The 24,436-nt window shown below is 35.5% G+C and overlaps 1 protein-coding gene across 1 annotated transcript in view; it reads left to right on the top strand.

Moving 5' to 3' along the window:
- The window catches only part of Nep5 (M13 family metallopeptidase neprilysin 5), a 55,521-nt gene extending 31,410 nt beyond the window's left edge, over positions 1-24,111 (top strand). Inside the window, exons 3-10 of the mRNA XM_073958611.1 lie at positions 5,455-5,552; positions 5,623-6,196; positions 6,258-6,540; positions 6,930-7,758; positions 8,030-8,078; positions 22,920-23,118; positions 23,182-23,556; positions 23,607-24,111. Of these exons, the coding sequence (XP_073814712.1) occupies positions 5,455-5,552; positions 5,623-6,196; positions 6,258-6,540; positions 6,930-7,758; positions 8,030-8,078; positions 22,920-23,118; positions 23,182-23,526 (2,377 nt within the window). The 3' untranslated portion in view covers positions 23,527-23,556; positions 23,607-24,111. The remainder of the gene's footprint in view (positions 1-5,454; positions 5,553-5,622; positions 6,197-6,257; positions 6,541-6,929; positions 7,759-8,029; positions 8,079-22,919; positions 23,119-23,181; positions 23,557-23,606) is intronic.
- Positions 24,112-24,436: the final 325 nt, after the last annotated feature.

The following is a 24,436-nucleotide window of genomic DNA, read 5'->3' as shown; positions in this document are numbered from 1 at the left end:
CCGATCGCCATAAAATTTCATATTTAAGGTTTTGGATCAAATGAAAAGAAAAAATTTGGTGGGTAGGAGTTCCAAACAAGTAGGAAAATCGTTAAATTTTGGGAATTTGAACCGTTCATTAGGATTAGAGATCAAAAGTTTTGCGGAGGAGATACTAAAAGGAATGGATCTACATTGACCATTATGGAAGTGGATCTCCAGGCACTACATATGGTGCCATAGGGGGATTTTACACCCTTCGGGATGTTTGCTCAAGAAGTATGGACTTGCCCCTGAAAAAACTTTTACCATCGTAATTGAGGCAGCGAATGCAAGTTGCTTCAACAAAAATCAAAGTGATTCGATAGCAGGTCTTAAAGTGAACTTATCCGAAATTTTGTGTGGGAGTTACCGGATGGAGTGGACAAATATAGTCCATATGTGAACCTGATCTATGTCTAGTAGATATATTAGGATGTGTAAAGTAGGGATCAATTCGGCCACTCCCTTCAAGAGTTACCATATGAACAAATTTTCCGAACATTTTTGAACTTTTGTGGGGGAGGTACCTGAAGGAGTGGGCCGATAAGGCTTATCTTCAAACTTAAACTATGTTTGGACAAAATATTACTAAGGCCAAATTTTGGACCGAATCGGCAGATCCGTTCTAGAGTTATCTTGCGCTCCAATCACCTCACTCGGTGTCATAGGGTTTTTTTTTGCAAATTTCAGGCTATTTTCTCAGGAAGTATGGACTTGCCCCTAATGAAACTTGTACCGTCGTATGGAGGGCAGTGAATACAAGTTCCAAACACAAAAATAAGAGCGATTTGAGAGATGGCCCTAAACTGAACTTTTCCGAAATTTTGTGTGGGAGGTGCCCGAAGGAGTGGGCCGATTGAATCTATATTGAAACATTATCTAAGTCTGGTACACATTTTCGAACTTTTGTAGAGGAGGTACCGGAAGGAGTGGACCGATGTTGCACATCTTTGAACTTAAACTAAGTTTGGGCAAAATATTACGAATCGCCAAAATTTGAACCGAATCGGTTCATCCGTTCGAGAGTTATCGTGCGCTCCAGCCAGACAGACAGACAGACAGACGGACGGACATTGCTCAATCGACTCCAAACCATTATTTCAATGAGGCACATTTGAAAGTGTATATACCCCGTATGAAAGTGTATATACCCTCGTTAGCATAAATGCTGAGGGTATAATGACGCGTACTTTATATGTGGCGTTATATAGGGGCTATACCAAAACGTGGACCTATATAAACGAACTTTGGTAGGAATGTTTTTTGGCCTCTGGAGACACAAAATACCAAATTACAACCAATTCGGTGGTAAAATGGACAAATATCTTAAAAATTCCTTAAAACGACGACGCGTTATTTTGTATGGGGGTTATACGAAAGCTTGGACATACATGGCCCGATTTCAATACCAAAAGTCCTACGTTCATATAATAGATTTTCCCAAAATTTCATCCACCTACGTCAATATATTTCTATTATTGATCAGGGTAAAATTCTGAGACGATCTTTGAGTGTCCGTCCGTCTGTGGTACTCATTATTGCATCCAAAAACGCTGAAATTTTGGGCAAATCAAGTTCGACGATTGGCTATATCGGCTCACATTTTGGAATAGCCCCATACCGTCTGATTTGAGTTTTTGGAGTTTCTAGCCACATTTTCAGTCCGAACTAGCTTTAATTGTACAATAAGTGTTTCTAGAGTTGAAAAGTACGTATCCACCGATAATTGTGCACATAGGTCTATGTTTTGGTATAGCCCCCATATAACGATTTCAAACATTTTGACGTTTCTAGGTACATTTTCTGGCCGAATTAGCTGTAATATGATATTTAGTTAGGGAACTTAGTAGTCAGAAAACTTATCCATTAAAAATTTTGGATATATGTATGTCCATATGTCAATATTTTGGTATAGCCACACATAGTTTATCAACACCGTTTTTGGTCGAAATGAGCACGCCGTTGTCAATTTGACAACGATATGGTTTCAACGATTTTGAGAATTGACAACGTACCGTGATCAAAGTGTGCACGTGTGTGGTCGAAATAATACAAATTGAGCACGCATGTGCTCATATTGACACCGTTAGTGGTCAGATTTAAAAAAAAGACAACAGCCGTGGTCAAAAAAATTGAACACGCCTGTGCTCATGTTGAGACCATGCGGTGTTGATTTTGAATCGACTGCCTCTGTGAAGTAGTAGTAGTAAGGCCCCCATATAACGGTACCTCCAGATTTCATGTATTCTCCATTATTAATTGTGGACATGCTCGTAGGTCCACGTTTTGGAATAGCCCCCATTTATCGGTACCGCCTGATTTCAGGTATTTCTGCACCCTCCACCATATTATGGAGGATGGTATATTATGTTTGATTTTTCAGTGAAGAGCGCATTGAAATAATCATTTGCGACCCTATTTAGTACATATTCTTGATTAGAATAAAATTCTGAGTCGATATAACCATGTCCATCTGCCCGTATTTTGTAATCATTCTACTGTCATCAAAAATTGAGCTAAAGCGGTATTTAATATTTAACCGAACCAGCTGTAATTTGACATTTAAGGTCCATAAGGGTCACAACACTACTTCACCAAAAATTGTCAACATGGCCCATGTTTAGGTATAGCTCCTATCAGGGACGTACGCAGGGGGTTTCATAAAATTTTTGCACATTTTGCTTACAAAAAATTAAATTTGGTCTAGTGGGCTCCTCCAAATGAATATCTGTGTACGTTAATGGTCCCATATAATAGGACCTTTCGATTTTCGCTATTTTGAGGATTTTAGCTACAATTTTTATCCGAATTAATGTAATTTGACGTTTGAGGTTCTTAGGCGTTAAAACACTTCACCAAAAACTGTCAACATAGGTCCAAGTTTAGGTACAGCCCAAATATAACGGTACCTCCGGTTTTTTAGCATTTCTCCGTAATTTGACATTTGAGATTCCTCGCAGTCGCGAAGCTTCTCCACGAAAAATTGTCAACATAGGTCCACGTTTAGGTATAGCCCTCATGTAACTGTACCTCCCGATTTTCGACATTTTTAGGGTTTTAACTACATTTTCTGACTGGATTTGACATTCACGAAACTACAGTCACGAAACATATCCACCAAAATTTGTCGACATAGGTCCATCTTTCTTTATAGCACCCATACAACGGTACCGCCCGATTTTAGGTAATTTCAGTGTTTAGCTACATTTGTTGATCGAACTACAAGTAATTTGACAATTGAGTTTCCTAGGGGTCACAAAACTTTTCCAAAAAAATGTCAAAACTTTTCCCCTATGACGGTACCTCCCGATTTTTGTTATTTTCTGTAATTTGAAATTTGAGATTCCCCACAGTCACGAAACTTCTCCACAAACAAATTTAAATATAGGTTCGTGTTTAGGTACTGTACCTCCCGATTTTCGGCATTTTTAGGGTTTTAACCTCATTTTCTGACTGAATTTGACATTCACGAAACATATCCACCAACAATTGTCGACATAGGTCCATCTTTCTTTATAGCACCCAAACAACGGTACCTCCCGATTTTAGGTAATTTTAAGTGTTTTAGCTACATTTGTTGATCGAACTACGAGTAATTTGACACTTGAGTTTCCTAGGGGTCAAAAAACTTTTCCAAAAAAAAAAAAAATAAAAAAAAATGGCAACATATCGCTCATTTACTCAAAGAGTGACACATCTAAAAAATCCAGTTTCGAGAAAAACCCGTTTTAAGTTGACGATTGAAATTTGACTTCCCAACTTTAAAAGATTATTACACAAACTTTAAAATAACTACTTAGACCGTATTTTATAATCAGCTAGCCAGATATCAGTGCTAAATTTCTGTGCAAGATCAAGCATGATTTGAAGTGTTTAGTACTTCATAAACTTAAAAAACATTTTTGTTGAATTATGCCAAACTCGTAGTAAATGAACTGTAACTTGCTGAGTTTTAGAGATATCAGCATGAAAATTTGACACAAGATTAAGTAGAAGTCGTACAAAAAAAAAAATAATAATAATAATAATAAAAAATGCTCACACAAAAAAATGCATTTTTTGAGTTATACCACTCTTTGGGTAAATTATCGATTGTCAACGCTTTGGTATGGTATCTTAAAACGGATGCCTTTTTTAAGTTTTGCCTTTTTAGGGCGAAGGCCATTATTTGTGAGGTTTTTAATTTATTTAATTAATAGAGCCATATGACCTAGGGAGATTACATTGAAAAAGTCCTACACACACATCAACCGCTATGCGATGATCGTTTTGCTAACTGGTTAGGTTAACATCCTCAGGCTTATTAGATGTTGTTGTTGCTAGACAATTTTCGCCATTTGGAGCTCATATTTATATATCCAAGATTACAAAATTGAAGCTTTTTATTTTCAAAGACGACTTATTTGTCCCCCTTCTATTCTAGAAATCAATTTTTCAATATTACATCATAATACAATTGATAGCTTTTTTCCATCATACTGTATATGTCTTTCACAACGAAAGATTTTAAGTGGATTGTGGTTCAGAACGCAAAGATCTCAGCAACATTGTCTGTTAGTTGGCGACGACCCAGGTTCGAATCCCAGCCGGGCTCAGCTGAATTTTTATTTTTAAGTTTTGCCTTTTTAGGGCGAAGGCCATTATTTGTGAGGTTTTTAAATAATTTAATTAATCGAGCTATATGACCTAGGGAGACCTAGATATCAATTTTTCAATGTAATCTCCCTAGGTCATATAGCTCGATTAATTAAATTAATTAATGCTTTTTTATTTGTTAAGTTTTTTTTCCACATTTTCGGTCCAAATTGGCTGAAATTTAGCAATTGGTATTCGTAGTGATCAAAAACGTTTCCGCCAAAAGTTATGGACATAGGCCAACGTTGTGGTATAGCCCGATTTCATGATATTCATGTATTGCTATTTGCAACAAACTAACTCGAATGCTCCATTCCTAAGTTATCGTGCTCATCAGTCGTTTTAGTTTGTGTCGTCAGGGTTTTTAGTGCCTTTGATTTAGTCCATACATATGTGGGTTCTTAAATCATTATATCAATAAGGCACATGTTTATTGTATCATCGTTATCTCAAAGACGGATGGTGTAAAACGCACTCGCAGAAGAAAGACCATAATAAAAACAAGAACAGATATTGACTGTGGAGTTATAAAAAATCAAATTGGCCAAAGGGATAGGAGATTACACCAACAACTGAGGGAGCTTATAATTAATAACACACTGATATCACAGATCGGTAAGTGTGTGGTATCACATGGAGATCTTCTATACCTTTTTGGATTAAAAATCTTTAGATGCTTTTTATGTTTATCTATCATAGGCAAAGCAGATTGATACTTTCCTAATTGTTTTTTCCCTTGCTCAGGCGAAAAATAACTTGGAATAGATTAACTTACGTTTATTGTTCCTTTCTTTACAGGTTTCGGAGGAAATATTATCACAAGACTTTACTCGTATTGCTCATAATACTTGTCATCGTTTTAGTCATTACCATTATAGTTTTAGCCGCATTATTACGTAAGTTATTACATATAAAACCCCCAATTTCTATTACAACTACTATCCGAACAATTGTGTTTCATTTTAGATAATCAATCAATTAATACAATCTGCCGTACAAACGAATGTCTACGGACATCGGCAAGCCTTATATACTCTATGGACGAAGAGACTGATCCCTGTGAAGACTTTTATCAATTTACCTGTGGCCGTTGGTCACAAGAACATCCAAGACCCGAAACTGTAACATCTAATGATTGGTTTCGGGAAAGACAAGCGAAGATAATGCGCGAATTAAGAGATTTCCTAAAGACTAACGTTTCGACAAGTGAACCGGATGCAGTCGGCAAGGCGAAGCTAATGTATAAAGCCTGCATGGATCTGGAACAATTGGAGGAACGTGAAATGGAACCATTGGTTTATTTTCTAAAAGAATTTAAACTACCGCTTATACCTCGTGGCCTTAATGTGACGCTCTCACCTGATAGTGCAAAGAAATACAATACCACCCAACCATTCAATTGGTTGGATACGATTGTGCTGATTAAAAAACATTTGGGTATGGACTTGATTTTTGGTTTCGATATTTTCCCAGATCCACTGAATCGTACTGTTAATCGTATTGCTTTGGGAACACCGGAAACAGATTCGGCTTTGCCTTTGTAAGAAAAGTTAACGGATTAAATTTTTATTTTATTCTCACAAAGAAAAATGCTATTTCAGCAACAACGATGACGTCCACAAAATTCTTCACAAGATTCGGAAAAAGACCATTTTCAGTGGAGATGATGAGGATGATGATATGGATATTGAAGGTCGAGAGGAAGAAGAGGCCGAATCCACCAAGGAGACAAATAGTGGTTTACACGCTTATATATCATATGTCAAGAAAGTAATCGAAGTCTATATGTCTTACTTGGATCCGGATATGGCTGCTGGTGAAACTGATGAAGGTGCGGAGGCCATGACAATGGCAGTTGTTAAAGTGGCGCGCAAAATCTATAAGGTTAGTTTGCACACTGAATCACTTCAAATTTTTTCTACCGATCAGCAAGGATTCAGTACCGGTTCATTATTGTTACCTAAATGCATATTTTCAATTATTATAATTTTTTTATTTTTTGCTTTTCAGAATTGGTAGCATCCTATAAATATGATCAAAGCAACATTGTGTATTATATTTAATTTAAGTTTTTGTTTCGAAAACTCAAGAATAAGTAGGAAATGGTTTATCAGTTACGCCAAAATCTCTTTTTTTTCAAATTTGAAGGGAATTTTTATGGGAATAAAATTTTTCAAATATATTCAATATTTTAAATCCTTTAAAACAGCATTACCCAACATTTCTACTACATTCTCTGTTATATGCCTTTCTCTGTTTTTTGCCGCTTTCAGCTAAAGAGTAATGCAGAAAACGCCACACAATCTTCGAAAAATCCCATCGATGACTTGGTTTACATATCCGTTAAAGACTTACAAACGCAAACAGATAAACTTTTGACACCCAAAGCACTGCCCATTTGGGAACCATACCTACAGCAGATGTTTGACACCACTTCGAATGACACCAAATTCAATGCCTCTAACATTGAGATAATCACCAGCAATGCTGACATTTTGTACATGCAAACAATTGCCGAATATCTGCTGGAAATACCAACCTCACATCTCGAGTTCTATTTGTGGCTGAGTGCAGTGGAAGAGCTTATCCTACATACAACCAGTGAAATGCGTCTGCTACATGCCGAATATTTGCGTCTGGTGATTGGCACCGAAGGCAATTCGCCTCGCTCCATTTACTGTGCCCACGGCATTAATAGCCTCATGGGCATGGCGGTCAGCTATGCATTGGCAGATGACGACTTCACGCGTCACAAATTGCCAAACGTACGTCGTATGCTGAGCGATATACGAAGATCGTTTAACAATTTGGTACGTTCGACGACATGGATGGATGGGCCAACGAAATACGAGACTTTACAAAAGTCTGCGGAAATGAAAAGTTTCATTGGCTATCCTGAATGGCTTACCAATGCCACGACATTAGATGACTTCTACGAGGATGTTCATGTCAATGCTTCAACTCATCTCGAGAATATGGTTGGTGTTTTGCGGTGGCAAATGCAAATCAAGCTAAATAATCTCAATGTTCCCGAACCATTTGGATGGGCCACATCGCCATCGAATGTCAACGCATTTCACACATTTCAAGCAAATGCCATAAGTAAGTACGATTGAATGAATGTGTGTGAGCGTGCCATGTGGGTGGTGTGTGTGGAGTATTCGTTTGCTTGTTGCATGTGCGAATGTCATTAAATTTATTTGATTTTTTTTGATATCATTTCATAGAAATATTCGTAGATATTTCGAGGAAATTAACTGACAACGTTTTGGGATGTGTCAATCCCATACAAATGTACATATGTTATACATACATATGTAGATGTTGTTTGTATAAGCTTTGTTTTTCCTTATTAATGTCTTCGTATTTTCAGCGATACCAATTGCAATACTGCAATATCCTTTCTACGATTTAGGATTGGAGTGAGTAAAAATATCTGGTTTTTGCAGTTTTTCAGTGTACACAATTATAAACACACAGTAGCACTAAAAATACATACATATGTATGTAAGAATTCAAATTGTAATTTCTATGGCACATGCACTGAATTTTACAGTTTAATTTAAATCATTGATGTGCAAAACTATCAAAAATTCTACGTTAGCGTATTTCTGTGGAGAAATCAATAAATAAACGATTAAACATTGTTTTTACTACCTTTTCTTTTAATAATATTAAGTCTGTCTGGTTACTTTCCCAGCAAGAATTGTCCAGCAAGAACTTTCTCAGAGAGTAATGGGTTTTTATTCTCTTTTGCTAGAAAATTGGATAAAGTAAACAGACACCTTCCCAGCAAAAACCAGCAAGCAATCAGCTGACTTGCCAAAACAGAACAATTTGTCCGCCAACAAAGGAAGCAAACACGTTGTATTTTATTAAAAATAAAAAAGAAAATGAAACAAAAAAGTATTTTTCCACTTTACAAATTTGTTCTCCATAAAACAATACAATTAGACATGTTATTTCCACAATAAAATTGTTTTTAATGTTCACAAATATAAATCAACAAAAAACTAAAAACGGCTGATTGATTGTTTTCAGGAAGAAGAAGAGCTTGCAAGTGCTTGCTAGAAGAAATTTGTCCAGCAAGAATTTGCAAGCTCTCAGTGAAAGAACTGTCAAAATGTCTCTCTCGAATCGCTCTCTTTTGCTGGTTTTTTGTGTTAACAGACGACTTCCAGCAACAATTGGTACAAATTGTTACAAATTTTAGGGTAACCAGACACAGCTATTATGAGGCCATCATTTTAAAATATATTTATGATCAAAAACAGCAAAATGATTTCTTTTTTAATTCATGTAAGAGAAAAAAATCATTCCCTTAATTTATTTTGCCCATCTATGATTTAAATCATTTGGTTTTTTAATACCAGCTGATATCTTCATTTGCTGTCAAAACATATTTTTAATCAAAAATAAATTACAAATAATTCACTTCTATAAAGAATATCTGTGTACAACATCTTTATGTAAGCTTCCCGAAGAATATTTCACCGTTTTCTTCTAACTTTTGTGGATATTTCGCGCAAAACATTTTGACAGCAAATGAAGACCACGGCCTGAATTCACCCGAATTCGCCTATTGGATCACATTGTTGAATTCGCCTTGGTTCCAATGCAATAGAACAATAAGGGCAGTTGATTTCCTACAGGGACGTACGCAGGGGGGCCGGGCCCGGGCCAATGAAATCTGAATTACTTCCTCATGTCACATCATTCCATATTTGTTGTGTCATATTCAAGCTATATTGAGGTCTCGAGGCTTTACACTCGTCCTGCATCCAAAATAATTACGAGTTCAGTATTGTCTGAATGGAAGTGCATGAAAAATGTATATTGGGGAAAATGTATGAAGGGTTCTTTGTGGACTATATATTGAAAGCCAATTAGAAATTTATTTCGCCGCCTTCATCAAAAGTTTGTTACTTGTTCCTAAACAAGAGGAGAAAATAATGAAGAAAAATTAATTTTTGTGCGTCAAAAACTTCTAAAATCTGCTATATGTAACATACACACTTGCATTTTTTTCCTGTCATCAACAAATTATAATTGTACCCTCAGCCTTTGGGGTTACGAGAAAATATACACTTTGATACGATTCAAATTTTATACTCCAAATATGTTTGGGCGGACAGCCCGTCCGTCTTTATCTCATGGAGCGCATGATAACGGATCAACCGACTTGGTCGAAATTTTGGATCTCGTAAAAAATTTCGCTAAAATGGTAGTAATCGATTCGATCTGAACTTTGCACATCGCGATATTCCTTCCAGAAATATATCGAACCTAATATGGATTATATCGGTCCACTCCTTCAAATAAAATTACTTCCAAACGTACAACAAGTTCCAAGAGAATATGTGTGGCCTACATCTTCATGTACGTCCCTCAGAAAATTCAATATAAGTGTAGTTTAAGACTCGAGGATCCTTTGGACATTTGTAGTCATGTTTACTGCGATATCCAATTTTTAGTGGGCAAGTCCATGCTTCCTGACAAAGCTCTAAATACTAAGGTGACCAACTAAAATGGCTTGTGGGCGCATTAACTATTATCCAAACAGGCCAAAACATTCTAAAACCTCCCTGAATACATAATTTTTGGGGGAAAATATTTTTTTTATCAGGCTGAGGGCATATATCCTGTCGGTAAAGGCTATTTATACTTTTTGACTTATTTTTTATAAATCAAAATTCACGATTTTTTAGTTCGTTTTCAAACGTTCACAAGTTATTATAAATATAAAACGCTTTTGGCCAGAAGTGATCAATAGACAAGTAAAAAAGTATCAGTCGGCTTTGCCGACAGAGATATACCCTCAGCCTGTGCAAATTTAAACACTTTTTTCGCAAAAAACATATGTATTTAGGGGGTTTCAAAATTTTGGTCGTATGAACCGACAAAAATGTTGATTAGGATTAAAGTTCAAAAATGTTGCGGAAAAGGTACTTAAAGGAATGAACCGACATAGACCATGGGTGTGCCATAGGGGGTTTTTACAACCTTCAGGCTGTTTTCTCAAGAAGTATAGACTTGCCCCTGAAACAACTTTTACCATCGTAATTGAGGCAGCGAATGTAAGTTGCTTCAACAAAAATTAAAGTGATATATATAGTCCATATTCGAACCTGTAAAGTATTTTATGTAAAGTAGATATTATGAGAATGTGTAAAGAATGGACCAAATCGGTCACTCCCATCAAGAGTTATCGTGCGCACAATTTTTCCGAATATTTTTGCACTTTTGTGGGGTAGGTACCTGAAGGAGTGGACCGATATGGCTTATCTATCTTATCTAACTTAAACTAAGTTTGGAAACATTATTACGAAGGCCAAATTTTGGCCGGATTCGGCATTTCCGTTCGAGAATTATCTTGCGCTTCCACCAATAAACATGGTGTCATAGGGTTTGTTTTTCAACTTTCAGGTTATTTTTTTTCAGGATGTATGGACTTGCCCCTGAGGATACTTGTACCTTCGTATAGGGGACAGTGAATACAAGATGTTACAACAAAAACCAAGGCGATTCGAGAGCAGGTCCTAAACTGAACTTTTCCGAAATTTTGTGTGGGAGGTACTCGAAGGAGTTTACCGATTGAGTCCATATTGGAACCTCATCTAAGTCTGGTAGAAATTTCATAATGTGCAAAGTATGGACCAAATCTGTTACTTCCTTCAAGAGTTATCGTACGCACAAATTTTCCGAACATTTTAGAACTTTTGTGGGGGAGGTACCGGAAGGAGTGGACCGATATAATCCATCTTTAAACTTGAACTAAGTTTGGACAAAATATTACGAAAGCCAAATTTTGGACCGAATCGGCAGATCCGTTCGAGAGTTATCTTGAGCTCCAACCACTACACACGGTGTCAGAGGGTTTTTTGTAACTTTCAGGCTATTTTCTCAGGAAGTATGGACTTGCCCCTAATGAAACTTACAGCGTCGTATAGAGGACAGCGAATACAACTTGCTTAAACAAAAATCAAAGCGATTCGAGACCTGGTCCTAAACTGAACTTTTCCGAAACTTTGTGTGGGAGGTACCCGAAGGAGTGGACCGATTGAGTCCATATTGGAACCTCATCTAAGTTTGGTAGAAATTACACGATGTGCAAAGTATGGACCAAATCGGTTATTCCCTACAAGAGTTATCGTGTGCACAAGTTTTTCGACAATTTTTGAACATTTGTGGGGGAGGTACCTGAAGGAGTGGACCTATATGGCCCATCTTCGAACTTAAATCGAATCTGGACAAAATATTTCGATACCCAAAATTTTAACCGAATCTATTGATCCGTTCGGGAGTTATCGTGCGCACCAGCCAGCCAGACAGACGGACGGACATTGCTAGATCTACTCAAAATTGTCTGAAACGGATATCGTACAAACATACTTGGGGTCTAAAACCATTATTTCTATGAGGCACATTTTTGGTCGTATCAAAGTGTAAATACCCTCTTTAGCCTAAAGGCTGAGGGTATAACAAGGGTTTTATTAGGTATTATTAGTGAATAATTATGTGGGGCTCTTTAAGGATCGATTGTTATTTTTCAAAACTAGTCTATTTCCAATAAGTTGCACGACCTGAGTCCAGCAAAGTGTTTAATGTCATTGAGTATAAAAACTTCTCACGGTGCGCCTTAACTAAATTTAAATGAAAGATGCTTACCTCTGGGAAGTTTAAGCGGATTCTGAAACTACAATGTTCATAAATGAGAAAAATGAAGGAAACCAAAAAAAGTCGCCGGAGGGATTTTCAAATAAATCGCAATCAAAGTTCACATTTTTTGGGTTATTTTAGGTTTTTACGATTTTGCGTGGTAACGACAAGTCCTATCGAAATGGGACTAAAGAAAATGTTGTAGAGGATTTTCACTGCTATAACATTTTCCCTAGTCGCCTTTCGACAGGACTCGCCGCTTCCCAGCAAAATCCTGAAAATCTAAAATGAACCTAAAAATGTGAACTTTGACCGTGATTTATTTAAAAATCCCTTCAGCGATTTTTTGCTGTTTTTAGATTTTTATCATCTATGAGCATTGTAGTTTCAGAATCCGCAAAAACTTCCTAGGTCTAAGAATCTTTCAATTAGAGTTATTTAAGGCGCACCGTGTTCTTTTTTAACAATATACCAAAAGTAAAGAATGCAGCCGGAACTACAATCATGAAAATTTTCGACTTATATTACTTTGTCGCGACTTAGATATTTGTTCGGCCATGCTGTGGCATAGTCCAAACATGAGTTTTGTAGTCTCAAACAGTACTCCAAGAAGTCCAATCTGTGCTCGCGGATTCGAGTTATTCTTCTTTTTTAAGGTATTTAATTTATCGAAGTCGTATAGGTATCTCGATATGTAATTAAAAAAAGGAGGCGTTATGTTCGGGTTGAACTATACCCCCCTATACCATATATGGTAACATGGGGCGGCTGTACCACTGGTGCGGCTTTGCCACCGCGGATTTTCTTGAAAACTACAAATGCTACAAAAACCCCGTTAAAAGGAAAATTGTGAATTTAGGGAAGATCTATCATATCCCAAAAGCTGGCATTTGTATCAAAGACATGATTGAGGATGCAAGCAGTTTTGTGTTTTTAAGGGTATTGCGAAAAAAGTACATTTAAGGTATATTTTGTTATATCTTGTTTGCCATTGGTGATATCCAAAATACATTTCATACCTTTAAAAGACAACTTCTGAAGAATAGAAAGCCAAATAATTTGTATTAAAAAATAATTATAAATGCCAAAATTATTGATATTATGAAATATGTTGGGGGTAGGGCGCCTATGCCAGGATGGGGGTGGTGTGGGTTAATTTGAGAAATTTGTCGGGTTTAACTTATATTGTTTATGTTATATGCAGATATATCACACTATAATATGAAGTCAAAATCAAATATTACGCTAAACTTGTCATATTGATGTAGTATTATATATTTTGTATATAAATTCAACAATTGAATGTCAGGATCTGTTTCTTTTTGTCAATTTTAGTATATTGTTTGATTATTCAATAGATAAAACGTCCCTTTATTGTAAAATTTTGAGATTTAAGGATAAACTGTAGTAAATGAAGTTTTAGAGTCCCTTGGCGTAGGCATCCACGTCGGTGGCAAAGCTGCCCCATGGGTAAGACGGCTTTGCCACTTTTTAGACATTTTGTAAATTCTCAAAAATTATATTTTAAAAACAAAATTATTAACATTTATATTAACACGAGGCCAACTACTGTAAACGTCCTTACGGACAGTAAAACTGCAATCAAAGCAATAACATCCAAGACAGTAAAATCACAAACAGTCTTGGATTGTATAAATTCGATCAACAGCTATACTCAGCATGGCACGGTGCGTATAATATGGGTACCGGGACATGCGGGGAATAGAGGTAATGAAATAGCAAATTCTCTGGCAGAAAAGGGAAGGGAATTAGCAACAGTAAACTTAGCGAACGCAAAGCCATTAAACGCGTCTCGGCTAGAATTAAAAACTTGGGCAAAAAATGCCCACTTATCCTTATGGAATAGAGAGGAATTAGGGAAAACCACAAAAATCCTATGGGGAGACCCAAATGAGGAAAAAACTAAAAACCTATTACTGCTAGGTAAAGCAGAGTTGAGTAGACTTACAGGTGTTCTTACAGGTCACCTGGGTTTACAAGCTCAACTGCAAAAAATTAATTGTGCAGACAACAGCGTATGCAGGGCATGCGGAGAGGATGATGAAACATTGGAGCATTTTCTCTGCCAATGCCCCGCTTTCGCAAACATCAGATCCCAGTTTTTAGGGAACGACACAATACCAGATCTTAATCAGGTAATTGTAGACGACCTAAAACAATTACGGGATTTTGTTAAGGGAACAGAGTTCCTTAATTAATTTATAGTAGAGTCCCCTTCTTCAAAAAACTTAGACTAGAGCGCACAACAGGCCTACTTCATGGCTTATGTGTATGTCCACCAGGACATGTGGCGAGTACTCGCCCCTCTTTTCAACCTAACCTAACCTAACCTAACCATTAACATTTATATATTAAAACTTTTAACCAAGATATGCTTATATTTTTTCAAAAATAATATTTGAAAAAACTTTAACGGTGTTGATATTAGAAAATTTTGAACAAAAACGTGGTACACCCTCCCCATGTTACCATAACTACTGTATAACTCAATTCGTCCTACTCGCGAATATAGTTATGTAGGGATTGGATTTAAACGTGGATATATTTTAACCGCTTTCTGCATGGAGGCTCTTCAACAAAAGGGGATCCCAAAATCTCTATTACAGCTGATATTCTAAAAATTAGATCAAGAGCTTTGAAAATTGTGAAAATCTTGCGATAGCAGAAATAATTGCAATTCTCTGTACTTTTAAAATTCTGGGATATACCACATCGTGGACCTATTAATTTTTAATCATACAGTTCCAAAATACTGAAAACGGGGCGCAACTTTTATATGGCGACTATACCGAATGTGGTTCGATGTGGTTTATTTTCAATTCTAAATATCCGAGGACTTATATTTTATACTCTGTAAAAAATTTAAAATTGTATCTAAATATTGTAAGCTTTCTCTACTGAAGAAAGCTTGAAGTAGCGCTGCGCACCATTTTCAATTTTTATGATTTCTGAAAAAAACGTGGACCTATGTCCATAATATTTGTTGGAGAATTTTCTTGATCACTGGGAACCCTAAATGACAAATTATAGCTAATTCGGTTTGCAAATGTAGATAAAAACGTCAGAATACTTGAAATCTGGCGGTACCGTTATATGATGGCTTTACCAAGAAGTTTTTAGATCATTGGGAACCTCAAATGTCAAATTTCAGCTAATTCGGTGAGAAAATGTAGCTAAAAGCCTCAAAATACTTTGACTTGGTAGATACCGATATATGGGGGCTATACCAAAACCTGGATCTATCTTGGCAATTTTTAGTAAGGAAGCTTTTTGGTCATTGGGAACCTCAAATGTCAAAATTAAGCCAATTCGGTCAAAAAATTGAGCTAAAAGCCTCAAAATACCTTAAATCGGGAAGTACCGTTTTATGGGACCTATACCAAAACCTGAACCTTTCTTCACCATTTTTGGTGCAGAAGTTTTTTGATTTCTTGAAACTCCAAGTGCCAAATTGGAGCCAATTTGGGAGGAAAATGTAGCTAAAATCCTCAAAGTACCTTAAATCGGGAGGTACTGTTATATGGGGGCTATACCAAAACGTATACCTATCTAGACAATTTTTTGTGGAGAAGTTTCTAGTCCATTAAATGTCAAATGTAAAATTTCAGTAGTTTGGCCAATAAATGTAGATACAATTTTCAAAATACCTTAAATCGGGTTGTACCGTTATATGGGGCCTATATACGATCCCAGTAAAATCTTCGATGAAAAATCATGAGTTGAATCATGGGTGCAAGTGATCTGGCATGTCATCTTTTTGTCATTTTCACTCATGAATTTTATATGAGCGTGACCCCCAAAAGATGACGTTCTTTTTTGGATCCTTAGCATGTCATTTTAACCAATGCAATGACATGTCATTTTCACCAATGCTTTGGCATGTCATTTTAACCAATGCATTGGCACGTCATTTTCACCCATTCTTTGACATGTCATTTTAACCAATGCTTTGACATGCCATTTTCACCAACCAGTTGACATAAAATTTTCATGTCTTGTTTGGAAAATGGAAATGCTCTATTGAAATATGGACAAACAAAACTCTTTATTAATTCAAACGAAATAACTACAATTAATTGATCAGCAAAAAGTTTACATCCAAAATTGCAATGTAATAACCACCGATGCAACGCAAAAAATTACTTCCTCCGTTCTCCGCAACTGATATTCTTTCATCTTACAAAAGGTTTTTTCTATTATCTTCCCATCACCAGTTCAGATTTCGCCATGGACTCCAACTGCACTCCTTTAAGTATTTTTATTTCGTAAATTACTTTTATTTTATAATTTTGTTATTTTATAACAACATTTTGGAAATTTATACTCTTTTGTTTAGTGACGAAAATATGTAGGGATCTACAAACCGGCTTGCTTTAGGGATCTCTAAGAACAAAATGTAACGAACGAAGAGAGACTTTTTCTGGAAAATATCATTTATGCTTTTTTAATTTATTTTTAATTGTTTCTTTCCAAATGTCGTTTCTTCTTTATTTTCAGATTCTTGTTCCTTTTCGTTTCGGAATATTTTTAAAATTTCAAGAAGCGAGATTTGATTGATTTCGTTCTTTGTCAGATTTAGAACAGACAAGGGAACTTTTAAAATAGCAATTTGTGCAGTCCCATTCTATTTTTAGCTCGATGATTGGGACTTCATTTTTATTGCAGACATTTAGAGCTTCATACAATACCAATTGTTTAGAAGTTTTAGTTGTCTGATATGCAGGAAATGAAAGACAACATCACGACGACAGTTCTAACAACTTTGATCTGTTTCAGAATCTGCAAGAATCTACTAATTTTTACTACGATAACTATTTTTCCTTTGAGTTATCGGGAAAAAATAGTAAAAATTAGTAGATTCTTGCAGTACTGGAACATACCAAACTGAAAATAAACAGATGTGTAAATAAAAACACAAACATCATCTCTATTGGATCGATGGAATGGGTACAAATGCTGATGAAAAGATCGGATCTTTCACGACTTCCTTTGCATTGGTTCAAATCCTAATGAAAAGATCGGATCTTTCACGACTTCCTTTGAACCAATGCAAAAGATGACATGAAATCACGTCATCGCAAAGAACCCCTTCCTTCGAATTTTGCTGGGATAGTATAGGTAATATCGGGGAATTATAGACCATGATATTGTCCGGTAAGGTAACACAGATTGCGTGTTCCATAAACAAGGGAAGTAAATATATGTATGTACATGGGTTACGAAGTTTATATCCTTAAACAACTATATTTAATTCATAGAAGTTTTAGATGGCAAAAATAATCAGCAAATGTCACCTAAATTACCCTTAGTTTCAACCAATGTAAAATATGACATTAAATAACGTCACCGCATAGAACCAAGAACAATTCTGATTCGAAAGTTGTAGAAAATGAACGTGTGAAATTCGCCGAATCAACACGAAGCTATCCAGATTCAGGGAACTGTCGTTGAAATCAACAAGTCGGTGAAAAATTGGCTTCGTCGTTGAAATGTTGCAACAGTTGAGTAAATCTGGAAAAAAGGAAGATAGGACTTCAGTCTAAACTACCAGCAAGAGTGAATTAGACAGACTAATTTCACTATGGTCGTCAGTAGCTGACACCCTTTAGTATGAGCTCCACAACCCCACAGCAAAAACAGCAATGCATACTATCATTTCTAGACATACTATTAAAGAACTTAACCAGAGCATACACAGAAAGAAAAAGCTTCATAACATAAATGAAATGTAATTTGTCAGTCTAAACTACCAGCAAGAGTGAATTAGACAGACTAATTTCACTATGGTCGTCAGTAGCTGACACCCTTTAGTATGAGCTCCACAACCCCACAGCAAAAACAGCAATGCATACTATCATTTCTAGACATACTATTAAAGAACTTAACCAGAGCATACACAGAAAGAAAAATGAAATGTAATTTGTCATTGATTTTGAATCATTTCATTAATGCAATGAAATTTCTTCATTAATGCTACGAAACGGTTATGTTATTTATACGAAAAAGTTGCAGTACATTGATCACAGTATTTCATTGCATTAATGAATAAAATAATAAATAAACATATTCATTAATTGTTCGTTATGAAACTCATTAAGGCGAACTCAATGACAAATGTCATTGATACAACGTACGATTTCATTCACGTTATGAAGTTTGACATTTCATACTCATGCACGGAAGTAGCTAGAAATACATCTTGACATCATTTCTGGGGAAAGTTTGCATCTACAGCTTAACTCCACTAAGCACACAGCTTTAATCTTTACGGTTTTAAATCTTTACAGTTTCAGTTACTACGCACTCGCCCATATAATCGCTCCATGATGCATAGACTGTTCTAGCATCCTCACCTACGATGTTCTCCACTGTTCAAGCGAAATGCTAACAGATTCGCAGTTACACATACAAACAGACGGATGATTGTAATCTCAAATTGGGACAGAGGGTAGAAGGTGTGACAGTGAAAGACGTCACAATGTACTTAAACTGAATGATCAAAATAAATATGAGAGAGAATGCAATTGTCATTCGATTTCCTCGTACTTCATTGTAAATTTTATATTTTTATGTTCCAGATCTAATAAATCATTACTCGTGAAAATCCATCTACAAAAACGCGAGATACGACAAATTCCAAAGTAAAATGATCACCTAAAATTGTTTTTGAAAATATTGCGTATTTTATCGCGTTTTCTGCAGGTCCTTTCCGCTGCAATGAAAAAACTAGTACAGCATCTTCGTTTTTGCGAAAACAGAGATTTAAAAACTTCACTGCTAAGGGAGCTACATTTATTTTATCCCAATAAATGGTGTGTTATGCTACATCCACGGTTCTTGATTTATCACCCTGAAGTAGATATACATATCGCTCATTTAATCAAAGAGTGACACATTTTTTTAAAAAATCCAGTTTCGAAAAAAAAACTAATTTTAAGCTGACGATTGAAATTTGACTTCCCAACTTAAAAAGATTATTATTACACAAAAACTGAAATATCTACATGGGCCATATTTTGCAAACCGCTAGACAGATATCAGTGCTAAATTTCTGTGCAAGATCATGCATGATTTGAAGTGTTTTAGTGCTTCATAAACTTAAAATACTTTTGCGTCGAATTATGCGAAACTTGTAGTAAATGAGCTGTAACTCGTCGAGCTTTGGAGATATCAGCATGAAAATTTGAAACAAGATTGAGTAGAAGTCGCAGAAAAAATAGAAATTGCAAACTCAAAAAACACATTTTTTGAGTTATGCCACTCTTTGAGTAAATGAGCGATATATATCGACGTAGATTTTCATGGTGACACTGAAACCGGATACGGACTAAAATTGTAAGCACTTTGGGTAAATTAGCGATGCTTTATAGGTTTTTAGTCCTAAGATGCAACCGATATATAGAAATTAAAAGATATGGTCTTGCTGTACATGAAAATCACATGCGGACAAAATTATTTTGCGATCAACAAGTGGCATTTCTTCAGGACAATATTGTGAATCTTTATAATTCCACAGTCCCCATTAAAGTTAAAAGATTAAGATTAACATCAAAAACAAAACATTGGTTTAATTCCAGAATAAAAACGTACATAATTGAAAGGGATATGGCTTACCCCAGATGGAAGAGGTTCAGAATACCAGATCTATATGAGGAATTTCTTAATGCAAGAAGAAACGTTTATAAGTATATCAATGCTGCAAAACGGAATGTCATACATGATATTGGAATTGGGAAATCTAAATCCTCTTTTAAGTACCAATGAGACTTAGATGAACTTAATAAATCGTTTGTAGACATACCCACTATACATACTGATTCCCCTTTTTACGAAAGTATATTTGAACAAATAGACTCCTATGATGATGGCTCCCATTTTGAACTCATATATGTCTCCCATGTCGAAGTTCTGAATTGTTTCTTAAGTGTTAAATCCAATTCTGTTGGCATTGATGGCATTGGCCCAAAATTTATAGGAATTTTGCTTCCTCAACTGTTTAATTTCTTTACACATTTTTTCAATTGTATTTTAACGTCAAGCGTGTATCCAAATATTTGGAAGCACTCAACAATTATTCCAATCCCCAAGAATACCATCCTATTTCAAATCCATGCTTTTTATCAAAAGTTTTCAAAAAAATTTTACATCTCCAAATGTCCGAATACCTCCATGATAAATCCTTGTCATCCGATAGGCAACCCGGGTTTCACCCCAATCATAGTTGTATTAGCGCATAGCTTGAAGTTTCAGAAAGCAAAAGAAGCGACATCGATAATATAAGTAAGCTTTTTGGTACTGCTCGATCACTCCAAAATTTTTTATTCTGTCAATCATTATTTTTTTTTTCAAAACTTCTCGACCACTGCATCAAACCTAATAATGTCTTATATGAATAAACGGTACCAATCCGTGTATGTTGAGGATACAATATCTAAACATTTATTAGTTCCAAAGGGGATTGCCGCAAGGCACAATTATAGGACCGTTGCAATTGTTTTTGTACGCTAACGGTACCTCCAGATTTTCGGTATTTTTAGGATTAAACTAAATTTTTTCTGAACTACCCGTAATGTGGCAGCCGCGAAACTTCTCCATCAAAAAATGTTAAACAAAGGTCCGTGTTTTGGTATAGCCCCCATATAACGATAGGTCCGTTGCTATTTTCATTGTACGCCAACGATTTGTATATTGTCATGTATGCGGATGATGTCCAAATATTTCTGAGTGATTCTGTTGAAAGTTTTCACGGTTGTATTACTAAGCTTAACGAAGCCCTTTCCAAAGATTTCAACTGGGCCACTGCAAACGGATTAGTCTTAAATCCTTAAAAATCCAAGTGTTTAGTAATTCATAAGAATAATAGATTTTACAAGAGCCTGATATTTTCATTAACCAGGAGAGAATTGCCGTTGTTACTAACGTTGTTGCTAACCTGGTTGTTGTTTTCAATAGCTCGCTTACTTGGACGAATCATGTAAATGTTGCTGTTGGGCTAACATATGCAAAGCTGCGCACACTATGGGCTGCATACTCTTTCACTCCTTTTAATATACAATTACTTTTAGCTAAAACTTATCTAGTTAAATGACTAATCTATGGCTGTGTGCTTTTTGCCAACAGTGATGTTTTAAGCCAGCGCCAAATAAACGTTGCATTCAACAACATTACACGGTACGTTTACGGCTTAAAGAAATCACAACACGTTTCACCTTTTGCCAAATCAATTTATGGTTGTACCTTTAAGGTCTCCAATATTTTTACACAAAATTATTAAAAAATAAACAAAAATTAAGATTCGCCCAGTTTAATTGAGGAAAAATTTTAATACCCGTCAGAAGACGGAGCCTAGTATCGGAATGGCATTTCTATATTCATACCATACGTCTTTGGAATACACTCCCACATGAGATTCAAAGTACCAGCAACGCGTTTGTCTTTAAAAAAAAATGATATTCCACAGATAAATGTTTGCATTTAATATGAGATTGTCTGTTTTGTATAACTTTTTCTTTTTTAAGTGTTTAAACTTTTATATAAGTAATCTTATTCAACTCTTTTTTTGTTGAACATTTGTATTCGAAATTGGATATTTCTTAGCATAAATATTACTGCACTTTAATTATAAGATGTATGTCTTGCTGTGTAGGTAGTCAATTAATAAATAAATAAAAAGTATTATGCAATCTACTATGTGACGTCTCTTCGTGATAACTTTTTAGTGACAATTGCGCTCATTAAAATAATTAGCTTTTTATAATAATTTTTTCTTAAAAGCAGAAGAAAACCGCAATAACTTTTTCCCGCAACAACTAAAAATTTGCACGCGATCGGATTTGTAGTGGAATTTTTTTCTTAACCTATGTACCAAAATCGTTTATGTAGCGTGAAAAGAAAAACTTGTTTTTTTTGAAAATGTAGATTTTTACCAGAATTAATAGCGTTCTTCGGACATTAAAAGCGACCTGTATGTTGCGAACGGACGGACATGCATAAATCGACTAAGAAAGTGATTCTATGTACATATATCCACAAAAGGAACTTTGTGTGTATCTCGTTTCTTATGCATGTTACAAACAAATGCACAAAGTCATAATATCCCTTACCATAGTGTGGTGTAGGGTATAAACATTGTAGCAATGGAAACGAGATTTACCGGTTCACGGATGGATTGTGCATTCAATTCGGCATTGTTTTGCCCAATCCACAGTGAATTGAGGCGACAAAGAAAACATTTTATGTCTGTTCAACTGCAAGAATCTACTAATATTTCCATATTATAAAACATTTTATTGTAGTAAAAATTAGTAGCTATTGTTCCAGAACCTGAAAGAATCTACTATTTTTGAAATTTGTAAAGGAAAAAAATCGTAAATAGCAGCTTCTGGAACAGACCATTTATTATTTTGTTTGGTTCTATTTAATTATTTTTGTTTGGTTCATCCTATTGATGTTTCTTCTTAAATGTATTAGACACAATTTGTAATCACATCTTGTTAGCATTAACGTTTTTTTATTACAAGCACATAAATACTTCCTCGATTAAATGAATATTAATTTATTTCGCCTTTCCCTTTTCTACGCAGGGCTTTGAATTATGGCTCCATTGGTACCATATTAGGACATGAACTAACCCATGGATTCGATGATAGCGGGAGAATGTTCGATAAGAATGGAAACATGGTGCAATGGTGGTCAAATGAGACAATCAGCGAATATGTGAATCGGACCGAATGTTTTGTAGAACAATACGGTCGCTATTATTTGGATGATATTGAAGAATATGTAAGAAGCACGATTATAATTTGTTCAGAAGTCCCCTCTTTAAAATAACAATTTCTTTTCCAGATTGATGGTGAATTGACGTTGGGTGAAAATATAGCCGATAATGGTGGTATGCGTGAAGCATTTCATGCCTATCGACTCTTTATAAAAGAAAATGGCAGGGAGAAAATGCGACTACCCGGTTTGGAGCACTATAGTCACGAACAGTTGTTTTTCATTTCGTTTGGAAATCTGTGGTGTGAAGCATACACCCCGGCAGCATCTCGTTATGCTGTTGAAGATTCCCACTGTCCGGGAAGATTTCGCTTGAAGGGCGTTCTCACTAACTCTCAGGAATTTGCAGATACGTTTAATTGCCCACCGGGTTCGGGAATGAATCCAAAAGGCCCTAAATGTCGTATATGGTAGAACGTATGAAAAGAGATGTTTGGATTGAAGGTATTATGCAAACTAGTGGTTTCAATACATGCAAATATTTTTAATTACAGAAATATTCAACCTTTGTTGAACAACTGTTCCTGATAATTTATACTCTCAGACTTGGTGATGATGCCATGCACCTGCGAAGAAATTCTACAGAGTGGATGCCTTATTTTGGTTGTGTATATTATCTACTATTATGGTGGTATTAATCAAGGTGATCTTATTGATAAGTGATATATCTCAAAAAAGCTTTCATACTCATAAACTTTGCAATCGGAATAATTGTTTCCTCGATATATAAAAATACATGAATACCATATTCATTTGAATTATTGTCATAATTTTTGTTTTGTGTTAAGAGTAATAAAATACTGGTGATCTGTAAATAGTATTATAATAATGTATACACATAAGATTAATAATGTTACATCAATCTTAATGTTTTTTACAAAAATAAATCATATAACGTAATTTCGTATATTGTTGTAAATAAATAAATTAGTATTAATGTATGCAAAAACCATAATGTATGTGAATATTATTGAATAATATACATTACAGTGATGACTATTCGATATCCTTCTCAATTTTTTGCTGTTACAGGGGTGGATGAAGGTTAGCTTATTGCTTACTTACCTAGTTGGACGTCCACAGAATATTTGCCTTATAAGCCTAAGAAAATTGTTCCATTCCTTTATATTTCCTTCCTTTATATTTGTTGCTGTAGTTTTCCAATTTCGATTATCGTGTTTTTCGACATCGTCTTCCACTTGTTTAAACCATCGAAGCCTTGGCCTGCAAGCTGTGCGTGTACCGCAATGCGGCCCGTGTTTTTACGCCTTTTTAGTGGGTTTATCATTATTATGATATGGCCTCTCGACACGTTTAACTATAC

Source organism: Musca autumnalis, unplaced genomic scaffold (assembly GCF_047663935.1).
Source record: "Musca autumnalis isolate F117 unplaced genomic scaffold, ASM4766393v1 scaffold_1, whole genome shotgun sequence".
Lineage (NCBI taxonomy): Eukaryota > Metazoa > Arthropoda > Insecta > Diptera > Muscidae > Musca > Musca autumnalis.
The sequence above is the reverse complement of the archived record's forward strand: the minus strand, read 5'-3'. Positions and strand labels throughout refer to the sequence as shown.